Raw genomic sequence first — 23,089 nt, 5'->3', positions numbered from 1 at the left:
CCTTGCGCTGGTCTGGAGCAATGAAGCAGTGACGAAGGGTACCGTACTAAACCACAAATTTCCTCTGAATCCAGCAGCATAATCTCAAAACGTTTAGTTGAGCAACCACTGTACCGTATTGTACTGTACATTGTCTTCTGTGTTCTACTATGCTCTACTGTACTAAACTGTGCTGTACTGTGATGTTCCAACTTGTGAAACATACCCGAGGTCTATGATTAGTTCAGATTTGGATCTGGTCCGCAACAGCCAAATTTGTACTTATTTGGCGGTGGAAGACATTAGAATAATGTCCAGCATGCTTTGCAAGTAATAAAAAAAACACATTTGCATTTTTGTAATTCAGCAGATGGTCTAATCCAGAGTGCCTTACAGTCAGTGCATTCAACTAAGCTAAATAAATAACAACATATCAGTCATAGCAATAAAACATCTGTAACCGTTACTCAGAATGTTATTGTATTTGAAATGGTCTGTTGGTTTGGTCTGTTGTATAGACTAATCTGAAAATAATTGCTGCACGTTTCAAAGGTTTTGAAAAAGCTAACATAAGTGCAAATAGATGGAAGCAATCTTTAATTGGGTTCTCTTTGATATTAAGTATAAAAAATTATTGTTGTGATAATTGAGAATGTATAGTAGTTCAAATTTGGACATATGATCAATTATGGAAAAATACTATTTTCAATATCCTGTAGATTACATATTTTCAACGTCTGGAAAATAGGTCTTCTAACCTTTAATTCAGCATCTGAAATGCACTTGATGTCAAAGTTCTGGAACGTCATTTTGCATACTGGGAATAGGCTATAACAGCACTAACTTCACCATATCGACGTGTTTGCAATGGTAATAGGTTATGTTCTACATCCATGAGCTCAACAGCAGTATAGTCTATTAATGTTTCCAGAGTTCGGCATATTTCAAAAAACTATAAAAGGACCTGGTGCATTATTTATCCTATTATCTCTCTGGCGCATTGATTGTGGAGGAGTTGTGTAGGTCATAGGATGCCAGACATTACACTTACAGATTTCTGTTATTGCAGTTTAACAGACAAGGATATCCAAGAAACACAGCTGAGGACGTAGTGTACTTTTGATTTAACAAAGAACGGAAGATTATGGATGAAGGCACAGTTTCCAACGACTCTGTTCCAGATTTAAAAGATTTGGAGGTGAAAATCGGACGGAAGACACCGGAGGGTTTGCTAAAGTGGATGCGGGAAGAGGCGTCAACGCAACGCGGAGATGCCAAGTTGAACTCGCCGGAGACCAAAGACGGAGACATCACAGAGAGGAAGAGCCTAGATGAGAAGATTCGAAAACTAAAAGTCGATATGGTAAGGATTTGTATGGGGGCTATGACTTTTGTAGGCCTACCTATATAGTTATATACCTGTTGTTTTATTTTGCTGTTAGAAAGATTATGAGCAGGCTCCAACAGTTGCTCTGCTTTTGGGCATGTAATATTAAATATCCCCTAATAACTCAAGTATATTGTTCGTGGTCAGTAGGCCTACGGTGAACAATATATTTATTACTGTTCATCTTAGTCCTAAATCCTCTTCCTGAAAATAAGGCATCCATCCAATCAATAATTCAGCTGGTCTTTAACCTAACGTCACCTGAGTGGAGACCCCAAATACGTTTTCAGGGTAAACGGAAGTTAAGTTGTAAATACGGTATCCCTGAAACCCGGAAACCATCCGTTTTAGTACGACTAAGGAGAGTGGCCCTTCACCATGCAAACAGCGGTAGTTGGCTGAAGTTGCGAGGAAGTAAAGCATAACTTGGCCCTTGGGCTACAGACCTACATACTGCTATGAACCATGAAGTTGTGGTTCTATTCATTCTTGCTGACAGGTCATGATTGTTTGAGACCTGACCTGTTAATAGGTCCAAGGATGGAGTTTTATTCCTGGTGAATTACTATTCTATTAGATAATGGCAAACATCTGTCATTCTATTTAAATTACAATCGAACTATCGATTACTTAGCCTATTTCTCCCAAGCCTATTACAGGCCTGGCCAGCCATCTTTCATTGATAGGATACATTCCTGGTTTACCATAACAGATGCCATCACAGCTCTCCCCCCGGTGCAAAACAGGACTCCAGCGGAGAATTTTGGGCTTGCTGTTGTTTTCCCCTGTCTTGCATTCCTATGGTAAGGGGCCAGGGTTCCGGTCCTATAGTTTTGCTTCGGTACTGCAGTTTATCTGACGCCCGGTCCAAAAATACCATTTCCATACAAGGCCACATGGAGAAGGCAGATTTGGAAATTCCTAATAAGACATTTTGGTCATCACTTTTGTGCGTAAAATATCAATTGAACTATTCAAATAATTGTCCCCGAGGCCGATTTGTTTTTCTTCATCACTCACAGCTGAAGATATTTTAAATTCATCCAATGTCTGCCATGTTTTTGGATGACGTGATGACGTCGTCGTTGCTCGCGCTTCTCCCTGTGCGCACTGAGTGCAAGTGCGCATGTGATGTTGGCCTGTTTAAACCGGATGCCAGTGGACCAATGATGTATATAAACCCTGGATTGTTGATGCTATGTATTGGCCAATGACAGGCTTTTAAGCTGCTGGTCGGCATATTGGCACTCCTCAGAAAATCAGTCCTCCAAAGGAATTAATGGAATTCTACAGTATTTCAATTAAATGTTTCAAAGACAAAATTACATGTAACATTAGTCCTTAGTACTTTCAAAAAAATATATACTTTCAGGATTTTTTTTTATACATGTATATATATATATATATATATATTTTGGTATGTTTAGCTCCCATAATGTAACGTAAAAGTATTCAGTATCTAGATTAAACATGGCAAAAACAAATGTAGAAATTATACTGAACAAAAATATAAACGCAGAATGCAACAATTTCAACAATTTTACAGTTAATTTAAGGAAATCGGTCAATTTAAATAAATTCAAAAGGCCCTGATCTATGGATTTCACATGACTAGATAGGGGCGCAGCCGTGGGGAGCCAGGCACAACCAATCAGAATGAGTTTTACACCACAAAGGGGCGTTATTACAGACAGAAATGCTCCTCAGTTTCATCAGCTGTCCGGGTGACTGCCAGGTGAAGAAGCCAGATGTGGAGGTCCTGGTCTGGCTTGGTTACATGTGGTCTGTGGTGGTGAGGCCAGTTGGACGTACCTCCAAATGATCTAAAATTATGTTGGAGGCTTATGGTAGAGAAATTAAGAGTAAATTCATTGGCAACAGCTCTGGTGGACATTTCTGTAGTCAGCATGCCAATTGCACTCCTTCAAAACTTGAGACATCAGTGGCATGCTGTTGTGTGACAAAACTACATTTTTTAGAGTGGCCTTTTATTGTCCCCAGCACAAGGTGCACCAGCTTCTTGATATGCCAAACCTTTCAGGTAGATGGATTATCTTGGTGAATGAGAAATGCTCACTAACAGGGATTATAAGAACATTTGTGCACAACATTTGAGAGAAATAAGTATTTTGTGCATATGGAACATTTCTGGGATATTTTATTTCAGCTCATGAAACATGGGACCAACACATTACATGTTGCGTTTTGATTTTTGTTCAGTGTGTATATACAGTACCAGTCAAAAGTTTGGACGCACCGACTCATTCAAGGGTTTTTCTTTATTTTACATTTTAGAGTAATAGTGAAGACATCAAAACTATGAAATAACACATATGGAATCACATAGTAACCAAAAAAGTGTTAAACAAATCAAAATATATTTTATTATTCAGACTCTTCAAAGTAGCCTTGATGACAACTTTGCACACTCTTGGCATTCACTCAACCAGCTTCATGAGGAATGCATAGTCACTTTAACTCTACCTACATGTACATATTACCTCGATTACCTCGACTAACTGGTGCCCCTGCACATTGACTGTACCGGTACCCCCTTGTATATAGCCTTGCTATTGTTATTTTACTGCTGCTCTTGAATTATGTTACTTTTATTTTTTTACTTAACACTTTTTTTCTTAAAACTGCATTGTTGGTTAAAAGGGCTTGTAAGGACAAAGAAATTGATAGCCGTGCCATATAGATTGCAAAATAGTTGGGAAGACATTTTTTACTTACCGATTCCATGGCACATGGTTTATGAACCGATATGTAAAACGACGCCTGATTCAAAACGTAGGATTTTTACATTTAAATTATTCTAAACAATTTTTGCAACCAACAGAATGTTATTTATATGGGGGATACTATTATGACACAAGGCGAGACCCAAATGCAGATGGTTGGAGTCTTACAATATTTATTAATCCAATAGGGTAAGGCAAGAGAATGGTCGTGGACAAGCAAAAGCATCAAAACCAGTTCAGAGTCCAAAAGGTACCAAAGGGCAGGCAGAATCAAGGTCAGGGCAGGCAGGATGATCAGGCAGGCAGGAAAGTAGTCCAGCGTCAGGCATGGGTCAAAACTGGGAAGATTATCAAAAAGAGAATAGCAAAAGGAGTACAGGAAAAACACACTGGTTGACTTGAACTGGCACTGAGAGACAGGAAACACAGGGATAAAAACACGCTGGTTGACTTGACTAACATACAAGACGAACTGGCACTGAGAGACAGGAAACACAGGGATAAAAACACGCTGGTTGACTTGACTAACATACAAGACGAACTGGCACTGAGAGACAGGAAACACAGGGATAAAAACACTGGGGAGAATAAGCGACACCTGGAGGGGGTGGAGACAATCACAGGAACAGGTGAAACAGATCAGGGCGTGACAGATACAACCTTCCCAGCTCTGCAGATTTTGCTGCGAAGAGGCAGAATTATTAGATCATTTGTTTTGGTACTGTCCATATGTAGCTGTTTTTGGTCACAAGTCCAGGAATGGCTGAAGAATTGCAATATTTTCCTGAAGCTAACCCTGCAGATAGCATTACTGGGCGATCTGAAAAGTCATAGTCAATCGATCAATAATATAATAATATTTTTAGCAAAAATGAGACTCGATCTGCTCTAACAGGTACAGATAGCGCTAAAGCTAAAAGAAAATTGTAATTAACTTGTAAATAAAGAATCATAATAGTCATGGGAGCCTGGGAGCTGATAAACTGGACATCTACATCCAACAAGAGTCGGGCAAAGCGATACAATAGCTAGAACCTTCTCATCATGGATCTGGTAGGACAAAAAAAGCATGATGTTGACTGGCCAATTTGATCGTTTCCCTCAGGTTCCACTGTAGGTTACAGGGCGACATGTTGTGTGGACTAAAACGACATAAAACCGTGTGTATCATAAAGCACAATCAAATTAATTAGCCAGCTACAGTAATTTTGAAAAACATTGAGAAATAGTTTGGTAGATCTTTTGTCAAATTAGCCAGTTATCTACCTTTGATAAGTAGATAGCTAAAACAAAAATATACATGCACTACAGAGGGCTGCATTGGTCCACTAATAGAGGACTAGTTAAGGCTCAATGTTTAAAAAAAATATATATATATTTTAATGGTGCTGCAGCCCCCTCCGTACCCCTAATTCCCACGGCTGTGCTCTTTCGTGACCCTGCTGCTCATTCTGAATAGTATAATCTAATCTGTTTTAAACCAGCGGCAGCCAGTGAAATTGGTGTATTTAAGCTCTTGTTCAAATGCACAGATTGCTTTATATATGTTCTCAAATAAACTACCATTAGTTCGAAAATGTGGTGTCATATTTCTGTCATGCTGCTTTGTTGACAACTTCAACCACCCTGCGCCCCGGGTATTCAACCAATTAGTGGCCACCACTGGTTCTGACAGCATATCAATGTGGCATTGGAAAGCTTTTACACAAAAGGCCCCGATGGATGTGTCCTTCTAAAAACCGAAACAAGACACGTTTGGCGCCTTGGTTTGAATTGAAAACACACAAAGCAGTTTACATATACAAAGGATCTTAATTTGATCAAACTTTCGTTGCCGAGAGTTTTCCTGCACCACAGGAAAAGCAGAGCAGAGCTTCGTGATTTACATAAATTCACTGAAAATTTGCAGTGACACAAGGCTATATTAACAGTATTGCACTTTTCATGTGGCCAGATTTTTGGCAGCTAATAGCCTAACCAAAGATCAAGCAACATTATGGACTAAACCTTCAAATCCTGTTGCTGCAGGATTTTTTTGCTCCAACAATACTGGTCAAATTAACATCTGTACCACCCATGAACAGACTGGTCTTCCCTCAGGTGTCATTTTGTCATCTGCTCTGACCGGCCTGACAATGATCACAGACTACCGCCAAGATACTTGCAAAAAAAACTTCATAAAATGCCATATGTTGTAGGAAATGTACCCATAACAATCCAGTCTATAATGTTAATCCAAACTTTCTTGCTTTGCCAGCAATATATTCGATAGGCCTACCTAAAGTGAATAGACAGCCATTGTATGATTTGAGTGCTGATGGTACTTTACACAGTGCTGACATGGTGGACCAATAGTGAGTGGTTTGATCAAACTAAATAGGGAGGGTTTGGAGGTTAGAGGGCATGAAGAGGGTCATAAATCTATGGGCGGCCAGCATCACATAACAACCCCTTGATATCATCAACCCTGCTGAGCCAGAGGATGCAGACAGAGGCTGTGTCCTAAATGGCATCCTTTCCCTATATAGTGTACTATCTCTAACCAGAGCTCCAGTCAAAAATAGTGCACTATATAGGGAAAGGATGCCATTTGGGATGCAGCCATGAGGCTTGAGTGATTAAGAGCTAGCGTACCTCTTAGCCAGTACAGGGCTTGGCTGCTCTGTGTTGGACCTGTATTTCATCTCTCTGAGCGGGGCTGGGTAGCAGGAGAACAGAGGGGTACCGGACATTGCACTCTCATCAGAATTCTGCATACACAGAATAGGCTACACACATGCTTGCACATGCTCTGTCACACTCTCACCTTCTCACTGGCGACGGTGTCCTTTGTCGCCATTTTTCACCTACGCTCCTGCCCGCTGATTGTCTTTTCACACACACACACACACACACACACACACACACACACACACACACACACACACACACACACACACACACACACACACACACACACACACTCCCACTCATAGGGCGGTAGCGCCGTCCTTTGTTGCGTTTTCTCACCTTCTCTAACTGCCCTCTGATTATGTGCCCGGATTTAACGCAGGGAGCCGGCTCTCACCTGTGTCACTGCATGTGTGCGTGCCTGCTCGGGCATGTGCGTGGACAGAACACATGGATAGATGGACAATCATTGAGGACTCACCAGATACTACCACCAGAGCAGAGTGAGAACTGCTAACACTTTAACACAGGGCTCTGTTATGAGCAGACAGCTAGGGAATCTTTCCTTAATAAAGACTATTCTGTTTATTTAGCCCAAGTATCAGAGAGACTCCTAAAAGTCTCTCCATGATGGATTTCAGTTAAACACTCTGAAATGGCCTGTTTCCACGATAGGATTATAAATGCAGTGTGTGTCTGTGTCTGTGTCTGTCCGTCCGTCCGTCCGTCCGTGTAACCCTCTCCCGCAGAGACGAAGCGTCTGTCTGTTTCGTTTGGAGGTCACAGGGAGGCTAGCTAGGACAGTAAGAGAATACCACTCCATAAATATTTACATTCCTTACGTGCGAACTTTCTGTTATGTCTCAATAATTTAGACACAACACGAGCGATCTATTACCATGTGAGTCTTTCCCCCCCCCTCCACTTCAGTCCAATAGTTATTTTGAACGTACGTCATCAGTTGATCATATTGTTCAGACACACATGGCTTAGTTGAGACAGACTGCGACACATTGGAAGGTGAAGACAGACCGAGACGCAGATCATTCTCAGAGTCTGGTCTGAGACTGTTATGTGCTCAGTGTCAGGCTGTCTGATTACTGTCGGACTACTTTCCCTCCAGAAGGTCCACAGCTGCTGCCGAATCTCAGCTGTCTTTCTGAACAGCTTTATTGAGTTAAAGTTAACGGACGCTCCGTCCTCAATGACGGGCAGCCAGCTCCCTGTCATAGGGACTAAGACATATAGACGAGCCTCTTGTCTATATATCAGACAGCTACGTAGCTGCCTGTTTGGCTTCGACTGTATTTTCAGTCTGGAGCTCAATAATAAAATACTTAAAATAAAAATTAATAAAATAAAAAATACTTATTTCGACGTTTATGTCCACGTATAGGCTACTGTCTGCCGACTGTACCTGTGTGTGTCCTATTAAAATGACAAGTCCTGGAATGTGATTGCTGCAAAGCGTTGTCGTAGCCCAGTGGATGACTCACTCCCTGCCTCTCCCTCTCACTGACTGCTGCTGTGCTGCACAGATGGAAGTCACAGGGGAGAGACGGTCTGCAGGCAGATAAAACAGATTAAACAGCCATATCCCTAATAGATATGGGAGTTTATCAAGACGGGATTTGTTTTCACATTTTTTTGTGGATCTGTGTATTCTAAGGGAAATGTGTGTCTCTAATATGGTTGTACATTTGGAGGAGGTTAGGAGGTTAGGAAGTGCAGGTCGTTTCCCACTTCATTTGGTGGGCAGTGGGCACATAGCCTGTCTTCCCTTAAGAGCCAGGTCTGCCTATGGCGGCCGCTCTCCATAACAAGGCCATGCTCACCGAGTCCGTATATAGTCAAAGCTTTCCTTCATTTTGGGTCAGTCACAGTGGTCAGGTATTCTGCTACTGAGTATTCTCTGTTTAGGGACAAATTACATTCCAGTTTGCTTTTTTTTTGTTGATTCTATCCAATGTGTCAAGTAATTATCTTTTTGTTTTCTCATCATTTGGTTGGGTCTAATTGTGTTGCTGTGCTGGGGCTCTGTGGGGTCTGTTTGTGTTTGTGAACAGAGTCCCAGTGCCAGTTGGCTGAGGGGACTCTTCTCCAGGTTCATCTCTGTAGGTGTAGGCTTTGTTATGGAAGATTTGAGAATCACTTCCTTTTTAGGTGGCTGAAAGAATCTTAATTGCTCTTTTCTGTATTTTGATCATTTGTGGGAATCTTCCTAATTCTGCTCTGCATGCATTCTTTTGTGTTTTAAGTTGTACACGTAGGATGTTTTTGCAGAATTCTGCATGCAAAGTCTCAATTTGGTGTCTGTTCCATTTTGTGAACTCTTGGTTGGTGAGTGGACCCTAGACCTCACAACTATAGGGGGAAATGGGTTTTAGAACTGATTCAAATATTTTTAGCCAGATCCTAATTGGGATGTCAAATTTGATGTTCCTTTTGATGGTGTAGAAGGCTCATCTTGCCTTGTCTCTCAGATCGTTCACAGCTTTGTGGATGTTACCTGTGGTGCTGATGTTTAGACCGAGGTAGGTATACTGTAGTTCTTCTCTTCCCTTTGTCTGTCTGAGAGAGCGAGAGAGAGATGGAAAGATAGGGTGACATTGTGCAGACCAGAAGGTTGGCTGTGGCGAGAGGCCTGTTCAGTCTCTAAGAGCCACTGGTTTTCACAGAGATGGAGCGAAAGAATGCGAGAGAGAGAGTGATGGCAGGACAGACCGACTCACAGGAAGCAAGAGTGTTTAGAAGGGAGAGAGTCAATGTATATCGAGGGGTGCAAGTCTGTGGAGACTGACATGTACTTTTCCATGCCAGAGAGAAAGTGGGAGGTATCGATAGAGGGAGAGAAAGAAACAGAGCGGAAGGGAGTATGCAAACAGATGGAACAGCGGGGGGGGGGGGGCTGGGTTGAGAGGTCACCCTTCTGCTGTATCTGAACGTGCTCTTATTAGAAAGAAATAGAGGGAGAGAGATGGATGGAGTTAGATAGAGGTAGTATCCCCCTGCTCAAGGATGTCCACTTCACTCGGTTTGCAGGACAATAGAGAAAGAGAGAGCGAGAGGATGTTTTTGCAGAATTCTGCATGCAGAGTCTCAATTTGGTGTTTGTTCCATTTTGTGAACAAACCCCACCTTCTTCAACATATATATACACTGCTCAAAAAATAAAGGGAACACTAAAATAACACATCCTAGATCTGAATGAATGAAATATTCTTATTAAATACCTTTTTCTTTACATAGTTGAGTGTGCTGACAACAAAATCACACAAAAATGATCAATGGAAATCAAATCAACCCATGGAGGTCTGGATTTGGAGTCATACTCAAAATTAAAGTGGAAAACCACACTACAGGCTGATCCAACTTTGATGTAATGTCCTTAAAACAAGTCAAAATGAGGCTCAGTAGTGTGTGTGGCCTCCACGTGCCTGTATGACCTCCCTACAATGAGGTGGTGGATGGTCTCCTGAGGGATCTCCTCCCAGACCTGGACTAAAGCATCCGCCAACTCCTGGACAGTCTGTGGTGCAACATGGCGTTAGTGGATGGAGCGAGACAGGATGTCCCAGATGTGCTCAATTGGATTCAGGTCTGGGGAACGGGCGAGCCAGTCCATAGCATCAATGCCTTCCCCTTGCAGGAACTGCTGACACACTCCAGCCACATGAGGTCTAGCATTGTCTTGCATTAGGAGGAACCCAGGGCCAACCGCACCAGAATATGGTCTCACAAGGGGTCTGAGGATCTCATCTCGGTACCTAATGGCAGTCAGGCTACCTCTGGCGAGCACATGGAGGGCTGTGCGACCCCCCAAAGAAATGCCACCCCACACCATGACTGACCCACCGCCAAATCGGTCATGCTGGAGGATGTTGCAGGCAGCAGAAGGTTCTCCACGGCGTCTCCAGACTGTCACATGTGCTCAGTGTGAACCTGCTTTCATCTGTGAAGAGCACAGGGCGCCAGTGGCGAATATGCCAACTTGGTTTTCTCTGGCAAATGCCAAACGTCCTGCACGGTGTTGGGCTGTAAGCACATCCCCCACCTGTGGACGCCGGGCCCTCATACCACCCTCATGGAGTCTGTTTCTGACCGTTTGAGCAGACACATGCACATTTGTGGCCTGCTGGAGATCATTTTGCAGGGCTCTGGCAGTGCTCCACCTGCTCCTCCTTGCACAAAGGTGGAGGTAGTGGTCCTGCTGCTGGGTTGTTGCCCTCCTACGGCCTCCTCCACGTCTCCTGATGTACTGGCCTGTCTCCTGGTAGCGCCTCCATGCTCTGGACACTACGCTGACAGACACAGCAAACCTTCTTGCCACAGCTCGCATTGATGTACCATCCTGGATGAGCTGCACTACCTGAGCCACTTGTGTGGGTTGTAGCGAATGCTACCACTAGAGTGAAAGCACCGCCAGCATTCAAAAGTGACCAAAACATCAGCCAGGAAGCATAGGAACTGAGAAGTGGTCTGTGGTCACCACCTGCAGAACCACTCCTTTATTGGGGGAGTCTTGCTAATTGCCTATAATTTCCAGCTGTTGTCTATTCCATTTGCACAACAGCATGTGAAATTTATTGTCAATCAGTGTTGCTTCCTTAGTGGACAGTTTGATTTCACAGAAGTGTGATTGACTTGGAGCTACATTGTGTTGTTTAAGTGTTCCCTTTATTTTTTTGAGCAGTGTATATATAAACAAATTGGCGACAGAGTGAAAGAGCCCTCTTCAACATATATATCCATGAATTGGTGAGGGTACTAGAACAGTCTGCAGCACCCGGGCTCACCTTACTAGAATCTGAAGTCAAATGTTTACTGTTTGCTGATGATCTGGTGCTTCTGTCCCCAACCAAGGAGGGCCCACAGCAGCACCTAGATCTTCTGCACAGATTCTGTCAGACTTGGGCCCTGAATCTCAGTAAGACAAAAATAATGGTGTTCCAAAAAAAGTCCACTTGCCAGGACCGTAATTACAAATTCCACATTGACCATAATTATGTTTTACATGCACAGTAATAATTTGATAATACACTGATTATGGCAGGAGGCAGATGATGCAATAGTCATGTAAACACCTTACTCTGCTTATCTTATTTGGCGTAAGTCAAAATCGAAGTAAGCATAGGCCAATTAAAACACCTAATTATTTGAGCAATCTTTCTAATTATTAGGACATGTAAACACCTTAATCGGCGTTCCAGCACACGTGCTAGCACCAACCGAGCAAGCTTCCTCTTTAGCTTGAGTAAAGTGAGTTCCCAACATCTAAATGTATGCATCTTAGAAGTGGTTTTCACATACAAACTTTGTATGTCTGAACTCAGAATCAAATATGCTTCCCAAAAATAACAGGGTTGCGGCGGTAGAACGTTTATTTTGATTGGCTATTCTCTGCATTTATCAGAGTGCCTTATTTCAGATGTGTCCATGTAAACAGGATTATTAGGGAAGTCATTCTTCTTGCAAAGCATGTAAACGTTTCAATCAAACTATTATATTCATCTGATTATCCACAATAATCACATGGTTGTGTGCATTTAACCATACTCACTGTTGAGTAGAGCACAATAAGCTGTACCTACCTCGCCCTAAACATCAGCACCACAGGTAACTTCCACAAATCTGTAAATTTTCATTTTAATAGGCAAGTCAATTAAGAACAAATTCTTATTATAAATGACGGCCTAGGAACAGGGTGCTAACTGCCTTCTTCAGGGGTAGATGACAGATTTTTACCTTGTCAGCTCGGGGATTTGATCTTGCAACCTTTCGGTTACTGGCCCAAAGCTCTAACCACTAGGCTACCTGCCGCTACAAGAGAAGGCAAGAAGGGCCTATGTCATCAAAAGGAACATACTAATTGGAGTGTCAAATTGTATCTGGCTAAAAATACTTGAGTAGGTTATAGAACCCATTGCCCTCTATGGTTGTGATTTCTGGGGTCCACTCACCAACCACGAACTCACAAAATGGGACAAATGCCAAATTGAGACTGCATGCAGAATTCTGCAAAAACATCCTCCGTATACAACGTAGAACACCATATAATACATGCAGAGCAGAATTAGGATGATTCCCATTAATTATCAAAATCCCTTCAGTCAGCTGGTATTGGGACTCTGTTCACAAAAACAAACAGACCCCACAGAGCCCCAGGACAGCAATACAATTAGACCAAACTAAAGAAAAAGAGAATCACTTGTAACATTGGAAAGCAACAACAACAAAAACAGCGCAAAGTGGAATGTTATTTGGTCCTAAACAGAGAATACACAGTAGCAGAATACCTGAGCCCTGTGACTGACACAAAATTAAGGAAAGCTTTGACTATGTGCAAACTCAGTGAGCATAGCCTTGCTATTGAGAGAGGCCGCCACTGGCACTCCTGTTTCTTAAGAGAAGACAGGCTATGTGCCCACTGCCCACAAAATGAGGAGGAAACGGAGCTGCACTTCCTAACCTCCTGCCAAATGTAGAACCATATTACACATATTTCCCTCAGATTACACAGACCCACAAAGAATTTGAAAACAAATCAAATCTTGAGAAACTCCCATATCTACTGGGTGAAATACCACAGTGTGCCACCACAGCGGCAAGATTTGTGACCTTTTGCAACAACAAAAGGGCAACCAGTTGTGCACAAAAGCCATTGTAAATACAACCTATATTTATCTGTTTATTTATTTTCCCTATCATACATAAGCTATTTGAACATTATTACACTGTACATAGCCAATAATATAACATTTGGAATGTCTATATTTTTTTTAAACCTTTTTTAGTTCAATGTTTACTGTTCATTTCTGATTGTTTATTTCCATTTTTGTTTATTGACATTTCACTTGCTTTGGCAATCTAAACATATTTTTCCCATGCCAATAAAGCCTGAGAGATTGAGTTTGTTGTTTTATTCCCCTGCAGGGCTACAGCAGTGCGCCACGGCACCTGTTTGCAGTGTGACATTGCCAGACTGGTCTCAGCATTGGAGCGTGTCTATGGTTCATTGGTCTATAGGGTCAGCTGTGTGTGCATTCAAGCTAAATCATAACACTGTGTGTGTTTGTGTGAGTGACGTGCGCGTCTAGATTTCTGCTTGTTGAAATGGCACATCAAGCCTGGAAATCTGATTTTCCCCTAGAGTAAGAGGTTCTATCCCTGGCCCTGTCGATAAAGTTCCATCTCAAGAAGCATCGAGCGCTAGCTTGTCATTTTGGGATGAAGGCTGAGGATACTAGAGTGCTAAAAGTGCTGCGTGCGTACACCCACCCACACACACACACACAGAGTGCTGTTTATTCGGTGTGAGTTCAGCTGAGCGTGGCATGGTGCATGAAATACAAGCCGAATGCCGGTGAAAGAATTTCCAGAATCCTGTGGATTAGCCGGGAGCTGTCTGGCCCAGCGCCTCCTTCGGAAAACTGGAGTCTTTTTGGCTGTGAAAACACCTCTACAATCCTCAAGGCCACTGAGGGCTAAACTCCAAAAGGCAATAAACTCCCTTCTCCCCATCCTACTGCAGACTGTCCGTAAGACAGCCCTATATGAAGGTTGGTATTGATACTGGCACACAGGCGGGCATTGAGAGAGCATACAGATGGACACTCAGCCAGACCTGAGCCTCTTCAGCGACATGGCATGGTGTGTCTACCACTGCAAATCAAATCAAAAGTTTATTGCAGATTTGTAGATGTTATTGTATGTGCAGCGAAATGCTTGTTTCCAGCTTCAACAGTGCACTAAAACCTAGCAATAGAAAACAATACATAATCCAAAAAGGTAAAAAAAAAGAAATGAAGAAATGTCGGAACGAATATAAATAATATACACTGTATGTATGTGAATAGAAAAGGTGTGTATAGCGGTAGTTATATAGGATCAAGACTAAAATAATCTATATAGAAATAAAGTGGGGGAAACGGTATGTAATCATTATTAAAGTGACCAGTGTTCTATGACTCTTCTGTTCATAGAGCAGTGGTCTCGAAGGTGGCCTGGAGACAGAAGCTATTCATCAGCCTCTGGGTCCCAGCTTTGATGCACCTGTACAGTCTCCGCCTTCTAGATGGTAGCGGGGTGACTAAAGCGGGGGGGGGACACAGGCCGTGGCTCAGGTGGCTGGGGTCTTTGATGATCTTCTTGGTCTTCCTCTGGCACCAGGTCCTGTAGATGTCCTGGAGGGCCTCAGTGCCGAGCCATGGGAATAATATTTACAGCTATGCTCAGCAGTTTATCACTCAGCTTCTAGAGAAACCGCCAGCTAAAACCCCAAACCTCAATCCTGAACAAAACCCAGCCCTGCTGTCTACACTTACAAAAAAAGTGAACCTGAGCTGGCAGGAGTGCATACATTTTCTATTGGAAAGTATAGGGCCAAAGAAGTTGAGTCTAAGGCAATGTTATCCCACTTCCAATCCCTTTGTTTCCCTGGATGGAGAATAGTTCACTGAAAGGGCACTCAGTCACTCAGTGGAAGGTTGATTGATGAAACAATATCCATTGTGTTTTATATTATCGCCAGAGACGTATGTGACAGGTGTCACGTTCTGACCTTTATTTCCTTTGTTTTGTCTTTATTTAGTATGGTCAGGGCGTGAGTTGGGGTGGGCAGTCTGTTTGTTTTTCTATGTTGGTTTTTGTGTTCAGCCTAGTATGGTTCTCAATCAGAGGCAGGTGTCGTTATTTGTCTCTGATTGAGAATCATATTTAGGTAGCCTGGGTTTCACTGTTGGTTGGTGGATGTTTGTTTCCGTATGAGTGTTTGTCGCCACACGGTACTGTTTCGGTTTTCGTTTTCATCACATCGTTTATTGTTTTGTATTTCAGTGTTCAGTTAGTTTTTAATAAATTGTCATGAACACTTCCCACGCTGCATCTTGGTCCGATCCTTACTCCTCTTCAGACGAAGGGGAAATCTGCCGTTACAGCAGGGTCTACAGACAATCACGGATTGCAAAAGGAAAACCAGCCCCGTCGCGGACATCGATGTCTTGCTCCCAGACAAATTAAACAACTTCTTTGCGCGCTTTGAGGGTAATAGAGTGCCACCGACACGGCCCGCTACCAAAGACAGTGTGCTCTCCTTCTCCGGGGCCGACGTGAGTAAAACATTTAAACCTGTTAACCTTCGCTAGGTATCCCTAGCCGTGTCCTTAGAGCGTGCGCAGACCAGCTGGCTGGTGAGCTTACGAACGTATTCAATCTCTCCCTATCCCAGTCTGCTGTCCCCACATGCTTCAAGATGGCCACCATTGTTCCTGTTCCCAAGAAAGCCAAGGTAACTGAACTATATGACTATCGTCCCGTAGCACTCACTTCTGTCATCATGAAGTCCTTTGAGAGACTATTCAAGGATCATATCACCTCCACCCTACCTGTTACTCTAGACCTACTTCAATTTGCTTACCGCCCCAATAGATCCACAGACGATGCAATCGCCATCACACTGCCTGCCCTATCCCATCTGGACAAGAGGAATACCTATGTAAGAATTCTGTTAATTGACGACAGCTCAGCATTCAACACCATAGTACCCTCCAAACTCCTCATTAAGCTTAAGGCCCTGGGTCTCGACCCCGCCCTGTGCAACTGGGCCCTGGACTTCCTGACAGGCCGCCCCCAGGTGGTGAAGGTAGGAAACAACATCTCCACTTTGCTGATCCTCAACACTGGGGCACCACAAGGATGCGTTCTCAGCCCTCTCGTGTACTCCCTGTTCACCCACAACTGCGTGGCCATGCATGCCTCCAACTCAATCATCAAGTTTGCAGACGACACTACAGTGGTAGGCTTGATTACCAACAACAACGAGACAGGTAAGAGGTGAGGGCCCTCAGAATGTGGTGTCAGGAAAACAACCTCTCACTCAATGTCAGAAAAACAAAAGAGATGATCGTGGACTTCAGGAAACAGCAAAGGGAGACGGTCCCTATCCACATCGATGGGACAGCAATGGAGAAGGTGGAAAGTTTTAAGTTCCTCAGTGTACAATCACAGACAAACTGAAATGGTCCACTCACACAGACAGTGTGGTGAAGAAGGCGCAATAGTGCCTCGTCAACCTCAGGAGGCTGAAAAAATGAAATGTAGCTTGTCACTGAAAACCCTCACTAACTTTTACAGGTGCACAATTGAGAGCATCCTGTCGGGCTGTATCACCGCCTGGTACGGCAACTGCACCGCCCACAACCACAGGGCTCTCCAGAGGGTGGTGCGGTCTGCACAACGCATCACCAGGGGCAAACTACCTGCCCTCCAGGAAACCTGTAACACCCGATGTCACAGGAAGGCAAAAAAGATCATCAAGGACAATAACCACCCGAGCCACTGCCTGTTCATCCAGAAGGCAAGGTCAGAACAGGTGCATCAAAGCTGGGACCGAGAGACTGAAAAACAGCTCTCGGCCAGCAGATTGTTAAACAGCCACCACTAGTACAGAGAGGTGGCTGCATACCTACAGACTTGATATGATTGGCCACTTTAATAAATGGAACACTAGTCACTTTAATAATGCCACTTTAAGAATGTATACATATCTCGCATTACTCATTCCATATGTATATACTGTATACTGTGTCCTTCACTATCTATTGCATCTTAGCCGTTCTGTCACTGCTCATCCATATATTTTATACTTGTATATTCTCATCCCATTCCTTTACTAGATTGTTAGATATTATCTATTAGATAATGCTGCACTGTCAGATCTAGAAGCATAAGCATTTCGCTACACTCGCAATAACATCCCTGTGTAGGTGACCAAAGAAATTGGATTTGATTTGATAAACAACATTGTCCTCTATTACGTCTGTGCTTCCCATATTACTCTAATGATCACATTTCTCTTATTTCCAAATGAGTGTTTTGTGGTTGTAGTTATGATGATGCAGCCTGACCAAGATGAATGGCGGATCTATATCCACATGATTGATGTATTGCTCTGTCTAAGGGATGCAGAGACCTGAAGGTACAGCCGTTAATACTATGTAGTGACCATGTTTTAAGGCTCTAGAAATCCATCAATAGGCTTTTTCATTGGCTTGACCTGCAGGGTCATGGTGGGGGAGTACACAAAGACTGCAAAAGATCAGAGATCTTGTGTGCTTTATGTGTGCGCGCTTAATCCACTGTCCTGGAACTGTAGACTTTAGGCTATGAGACTCACAGTTGCATTCTAAGAGTGTGATGTATTCAGTTGGCAGTTGGTTCTGCTATCCCTGGGGCCAGTCCAGAAAGCACAGTATACTTTGGAGGATCTGCAGAGACAAGGAGGCACTCATTACTACAGCAAAGTCAGTGTGACTTTGCCATCAGCAGAACAACTCTTATACATGTGAGAGAGAGAGAGAGAGAGAGAGAGAGCCTAGCTCCTGACTGGACTGGAGCACATCTCTGCTATTGTGTTCTGTTGGATTTCCCATCTTGCACTGCTTTTTCTCTTCTCTCTCCCTTTAGCTTATTCAACATCCCTCCTACACGCATTAAAAAAGCAGTGGTGCCTCCTTATTTCCATAAGTAGACTCGTAAAATAAACCCTTACATTTTTTTATTTTATTTACTGCTGTTGGCAACTTCTTTTGTCTGTGAGGAATGAAACTTACCCCTAATTATATTTTCTCTTCTTGCTCCCATCACCCTGCTACTACATTCATCTTCCACCCTTCACCTTATATCTTTTTTCTCTCTTTCACATTATTTTTATTAAGAAAAAGTATATCTCCCCCAGAGGAGGCTGGTGAGCTACAGGAGGAAGGGCTCATTATAATGTCTGGAATGGAATGAAAAGAACGGTGTCAAACAGAAGTATTTTCAAAGTTGAGAGAAGAGGGGAGGAGGAACAAATGAAGCCAGGAGGGCAGATCAGATGAGGCTGGTGGGAGGAGCATCTTTGACTCCTTTCCATTGATTCCATTCCAGGCATTACAATGGGCCCGTCCTCATATAGCTCCTCCCTTCAGCCTTTTTCACGTCTTTCCATAGATTTTCAAGCCGATTAAGTCAAATCTGTAACTAGGCCACTCAAGAACATTCAATGTCTTCTTGGTAAGCAACTCAAGTGGATCCATGGCCTTTTGCTTTAGGTTATTGTTCTGCTGAAAGGTGAATTTGTCTCCCAGTGTCTATTAGAAACCAGACTGAACCAGGTTTTCACTAGGATTTTGCCTGTGCTTTGCTCTATTCCATTTTTTAAAATCCTAAACTCCCTAGTCCTTGCTGATGACAAGCATACCCATAACATGATGCAGCCATTGCCATGCTTGTAAAAATGAACAGTGGTACTCAGTGATGTGTTGCATTTGCCCCAAACATAACTCATTGTATTCAGGACACAAAGTTAATTCCTTTGCCAAATTCTTTGCTGTTTTTCTTTTGTGCCTTATTGTAAACAGGATGCATGTTTTGGAATATTTGTATTCTGTACAGCCTTCCTTCTTTTCACTCTGTTTTTGCCTCATGGTGAAATCCCTGAGCGGTTACATTCCACTCTGGCAACAGAGTTAAGGAGGAAGGATGCCTGTATCTTTGTGGCTGGGTGTATTGATAGACCATCCAAAGTGTAATTACTAACTTAACCATGCTCAAAGGGATATTCAATGTCTGCTTTTTTTACCAATAGGTGCCCTTCTTTGTGAGGCATTGGAAAACCTCCCTGGTATTTGAGGTTGAATCTGCTTGACTGAAGGAATTTACCAATAATTGTACGTGTGGGGTAAAGAGATGAGGTAGTCATTAAAAAATCATGTTAGACACTATTGCACACAGTTCATGTAATGTATTATGTGACTTGTTAAGCACATTTCTACTACAGAACTTATTTAGGCTTGCCATAAAGTGGCTTAATATTTATTTTCAAGACATTTCAATTTTTCATGTCTTATTAATTTGTAAAAATGTTGAAAAACCTAATTATTGGTATTGTGTGTAGGCTAGTGACACAATCTCAATATAATACTTTTTAAATTCAGGCTATAATGCTTTTTAAATTCAGGCTATAACACAACAAAATTTGGGAAAAGTCAAAAGGGTGTGAATACTTTCTGAAGGCATTGTATATATCCGGACACTTTCATTTCTACTCTCTTCATCCTCTTCTCCCTCTGTTATTCTCTCACCTCTCTCTTCCCTCTCCTTGTCTTCCTCTTACCCCTCCATCCTTACCCATACCTACCTCTTCTATCTCTCCCCTAACTCTCTCACACCTCCCTCACTCAAAAAAGTAGGGGTTCAACAACGGTTCTTCTAAAATCCTCAAACTTCCTTGTAAAACCTTTGTTTTTGGCACGGAAAAATGCCCCTCAAAAAGTCCTTCCAAGAACCCCATAGGAGGTGGGGATTCTTGCTGGAACCTAACTGCCCAACTGAAGGACAGCAGGTGCAGGCACTTAACAGAAACATTTTAAGATCTCCTCAATTTCAGGTAAGGTTCCTCCCTTTACGATCTAAATGTATATTGTTTTATGATGATACCATCTATCTTTTTATATTTGTGCAGATGGTTGTGTTATTCGAGACTTTCTCCCATTTCTAAACCAAAAAATGAACACAATTCAATGGATGTGACTCAACAAAGAGGTAAGAATATGTTGAAGGCTATAGCACAGATGACTGAATTGCTCACTTATTTGTGTGTGTCTGTTTGCAGGTATACTGACGAGGAGGCACACAAAGGTATGAACAATTGGTATTGGTTTGTCTGATAATGTTATGCACATGTATCATCTACAATTCATTTGAATGAATGGTTTCTCTAAAACCTTATACGACTCAGTCACAGCAGCCATCTTCCTCCTCCATTACCTTTTCAATGAAGATCCCAGAGGCCTTCACATTATGGACAAGGTATGTGTATGAAAACCGTTGTCAAAAGTGACGATTTTTTAATTTGCATAATTTTTAACTACAAAAACCAAGATATTACTACTGTCATGTGCACATTTTGTTAATCATCTGTGTAATGGTATATATTTTTGTTGTATTCACAGACTTCACCCTGCCTACACCTTTGATGAATATAACATGAAACCTGTTCGATCACCATGCACTGCAAAATCATTCTGGCTATGGGTAGCCTACAGAGGACTTCAACATCAACACGCTAGAGGATATACCAATTGGACTTGGGGCTGGCAGTGTACCTCATTTTTAGATTTTTAGATTCTGCTTTGCCACCAAAATCCTAATAAACACTGACAAGTAAAACATTGTGTTATTGTTGTTATTTTTGTGCTGATTGTTATGATTATTAATAATAATAATAACGGGGGAGGGAGAGGGTGGTTAAAAAAGGAACCCCAAAAAGGTTGTTTCTGGAACTGTTAATGGGGGTTCTTCAAATAAATTATAGGGGTTACCCCTAGTTTCAATTTGAAGAACACGTAAAGGATCCTCCAGGAACCTTTTCTTTTTAAGGGTTCTCCTCTCTCCTGGGTCCATTGATTTCCTCCCACCCTCTCTCCTCTTTTCTCCCACCCTCTTTTCTCCCACCTCCTCTTTTCTCCCACACTCTCTCCTCTTTTCTCCCACACTCTCTCCTCTTTTCTCCCACCCCTCTCCTCTTTTCTCCCACCCTCTCTCCTCTCTGCTGGATCAATAAAGTACAGTCATCTTCTTCTCCATAGGCCCACCTGCGCTCGGTGGATGTGAAGATCCTGCAGCAGCTGCTGGCGGTGCACGAGGGGATCGAGGCATGCAAGTGGCTCCTGGAGGAGCGCGGCACCCTGGCCAGCCGCTGCAGCAGCCTGACCAGCAGCCAGTACAGCCTGGGAGAGGGCCCTGGAGGAGACACCTCCTGGAGAGACAGCTGGAGCAGCCTGCAGGACCCCCTCAACGACAAGCTGGATAACATCTCTATAGGTAGCTACCTGGACACCCTGGCGGACGACATGGATGAGTACTGCCCCTCTAGTTCTGAGTATGCGCTGTGTTCTACTCCACTGGGGACTGAGATGCCCACTCGGACTGGCGAAGGAACAGGTGCTGGGGTAGGGGCGGGGAGAGGTGCTGGAGCAGGGGCAGTGTCTGGGGCAGGGGTTTTGGCTGGGACAGGAGGGGCAGGAGCTGAGTTAGGACCGGGCACAGGGGTCAAGGTAGTCGTTGGGCCTGGGGCTCCCCAAGTCAAGCCAGAGATCCCCAAAGAGGAGCCTCCCATTTGGACTAAGGCCAAAAAGGTAGTGAAAGGAACCACCATCACCAAGGACTCCAACCAAATGCAGCAGCCCAGTAAGAGCAATGGCGTCCTGGAGAAGGCAGTCAGGCAAGCAGGAGGACTTGCTGACTCGGCCCGGGCCTGCCTGGCTGAGAAGCTGGGGAAAAACCAGAGCCCCAAACTCAAACCCTATAAGAACGGCAAGATAGACCTGGATGGCTGCAAGATGAACGGCACAATGCACCTGGAGTATGACGCCCATTGGCGATGGGTGCAGTCGCAGGATGATGTTACATTTCTGTGAGGTGGATGTATTACGCCACTGAGACGCTTAGCCTGCTCCCATATGATGACCAAACAGGTCAAAGGTTAAGAGAGAGGGGTCTTGGACTGGTGTTGTGGTTGATTGCAATTATTATACAAACTTCTACCATTGCCATTGTGCAAGACATCAGGTGTGGATGAGTAGGAGAGTACAACACCATTACATTATGTTCTATTCACTCTAAATGTGACTGCACTAACTTTCTAGAACATTGACAGTATTATATTTGGGATAAAGTTGATATTTTGTTTACCCTCTCTTCCTGTGTGCATTGTAATATACAGTACCATAGAAGATTAACAATTTCCAAAATAAAATATATTTGTTACACATACACATCTATAGAACCTAGTTAATGACCAAAGTTTGCCCTTTACTGATCAATCCCATGTCAAAATGATTGTAAAACACCCTATCTATGAATTATAGACACCTGAATCCTTCTCATACATACTATACCATAGCATGCAAAGAGCATCTAGAATGTTCCTACTGTTTGCACACAATTGCTATTGTGGATGTCCTAAAACTACCTAAAGTACTTAACCAGTCAATGCAATATGTATAATCAGTGAATCGCAATGCAATTAATCTGTGCATCAGGTTCTTATATGGGTGGATGTGTTAAAATGTGTCAATATGGCTGAGTATTAATATTGTTATTTTGTGGATTATACAGTATTTTTCATTTGGAAAGCAGATGTTGTCATCGGTGTAATCCTAAACTATTATGCCTGTATCTCCCATTCCAAGATAACTGCACTGTTTTTCTGATAATCCTGATGGTTTAAATGACTGATTTGCCCTCTTTCAGTACTCTGCTGTCTTAA

The 23,089-nt window shown here is 42.9% G+C and overlaps 1 protein-coding gene and 1 long non-coding RNA gene across 2 annotated transcripts in view; one reads left to right on the top strand and one right to left on the bottom strand.

The window, feature by feature from the left end:
• Positions 1-2,460, bottom strand: part of LOC112250529 — a 12,860-nt gene extending 10,400 nt beyond the window's left edge. Inside the window, exon 1 of the long non-coding RNA XR_002953537.2 lies at positions 2,071-2,460. This is a non-coding gene — a long non-coding RNA (uncharacterized LOC112250529). The remainder of the gene's footprint in view (positions 1-2,070) is intronic.
• LOC112250520 (leucine rich adaptor protein 1) lies at positions 791-23,089 on the top strand. The gene is made up of 2 exons (XM_024420744.2): positions 791-1,342; positions 21,408-23,089. The coding sequence occupies exons 1-2, from the start codon at positions 1,124-1,126 to the stop codon at positions 22,236-22,238; spliced, it is 1,050 nt and encodes a 349-aa protein (XP_024276512.1). The 5' UTR covers positions 791-1,123; the 3' UTR covers positions 22,239-23,089.

Source organism: Oncorhynchus tshawytscha, linkage group LG01, assembly GCF_018296145.1.
Source record: "Oncorhynchus tshawytscha isolate Ot180627B linkage group LG01, Otsh_v2.0, whole genome shotgun sequence".
Taxonomy (NCBI): Eukaryota; Metazoa; Chordata; class Actinopteri; order Salmoniformes; family Salmonidae; genus Oncorhynchus; species Oncorhynchus tshawytscha.
This window is presented reverse-complemented; position numbering and strand designations above follow the sequence as displayed.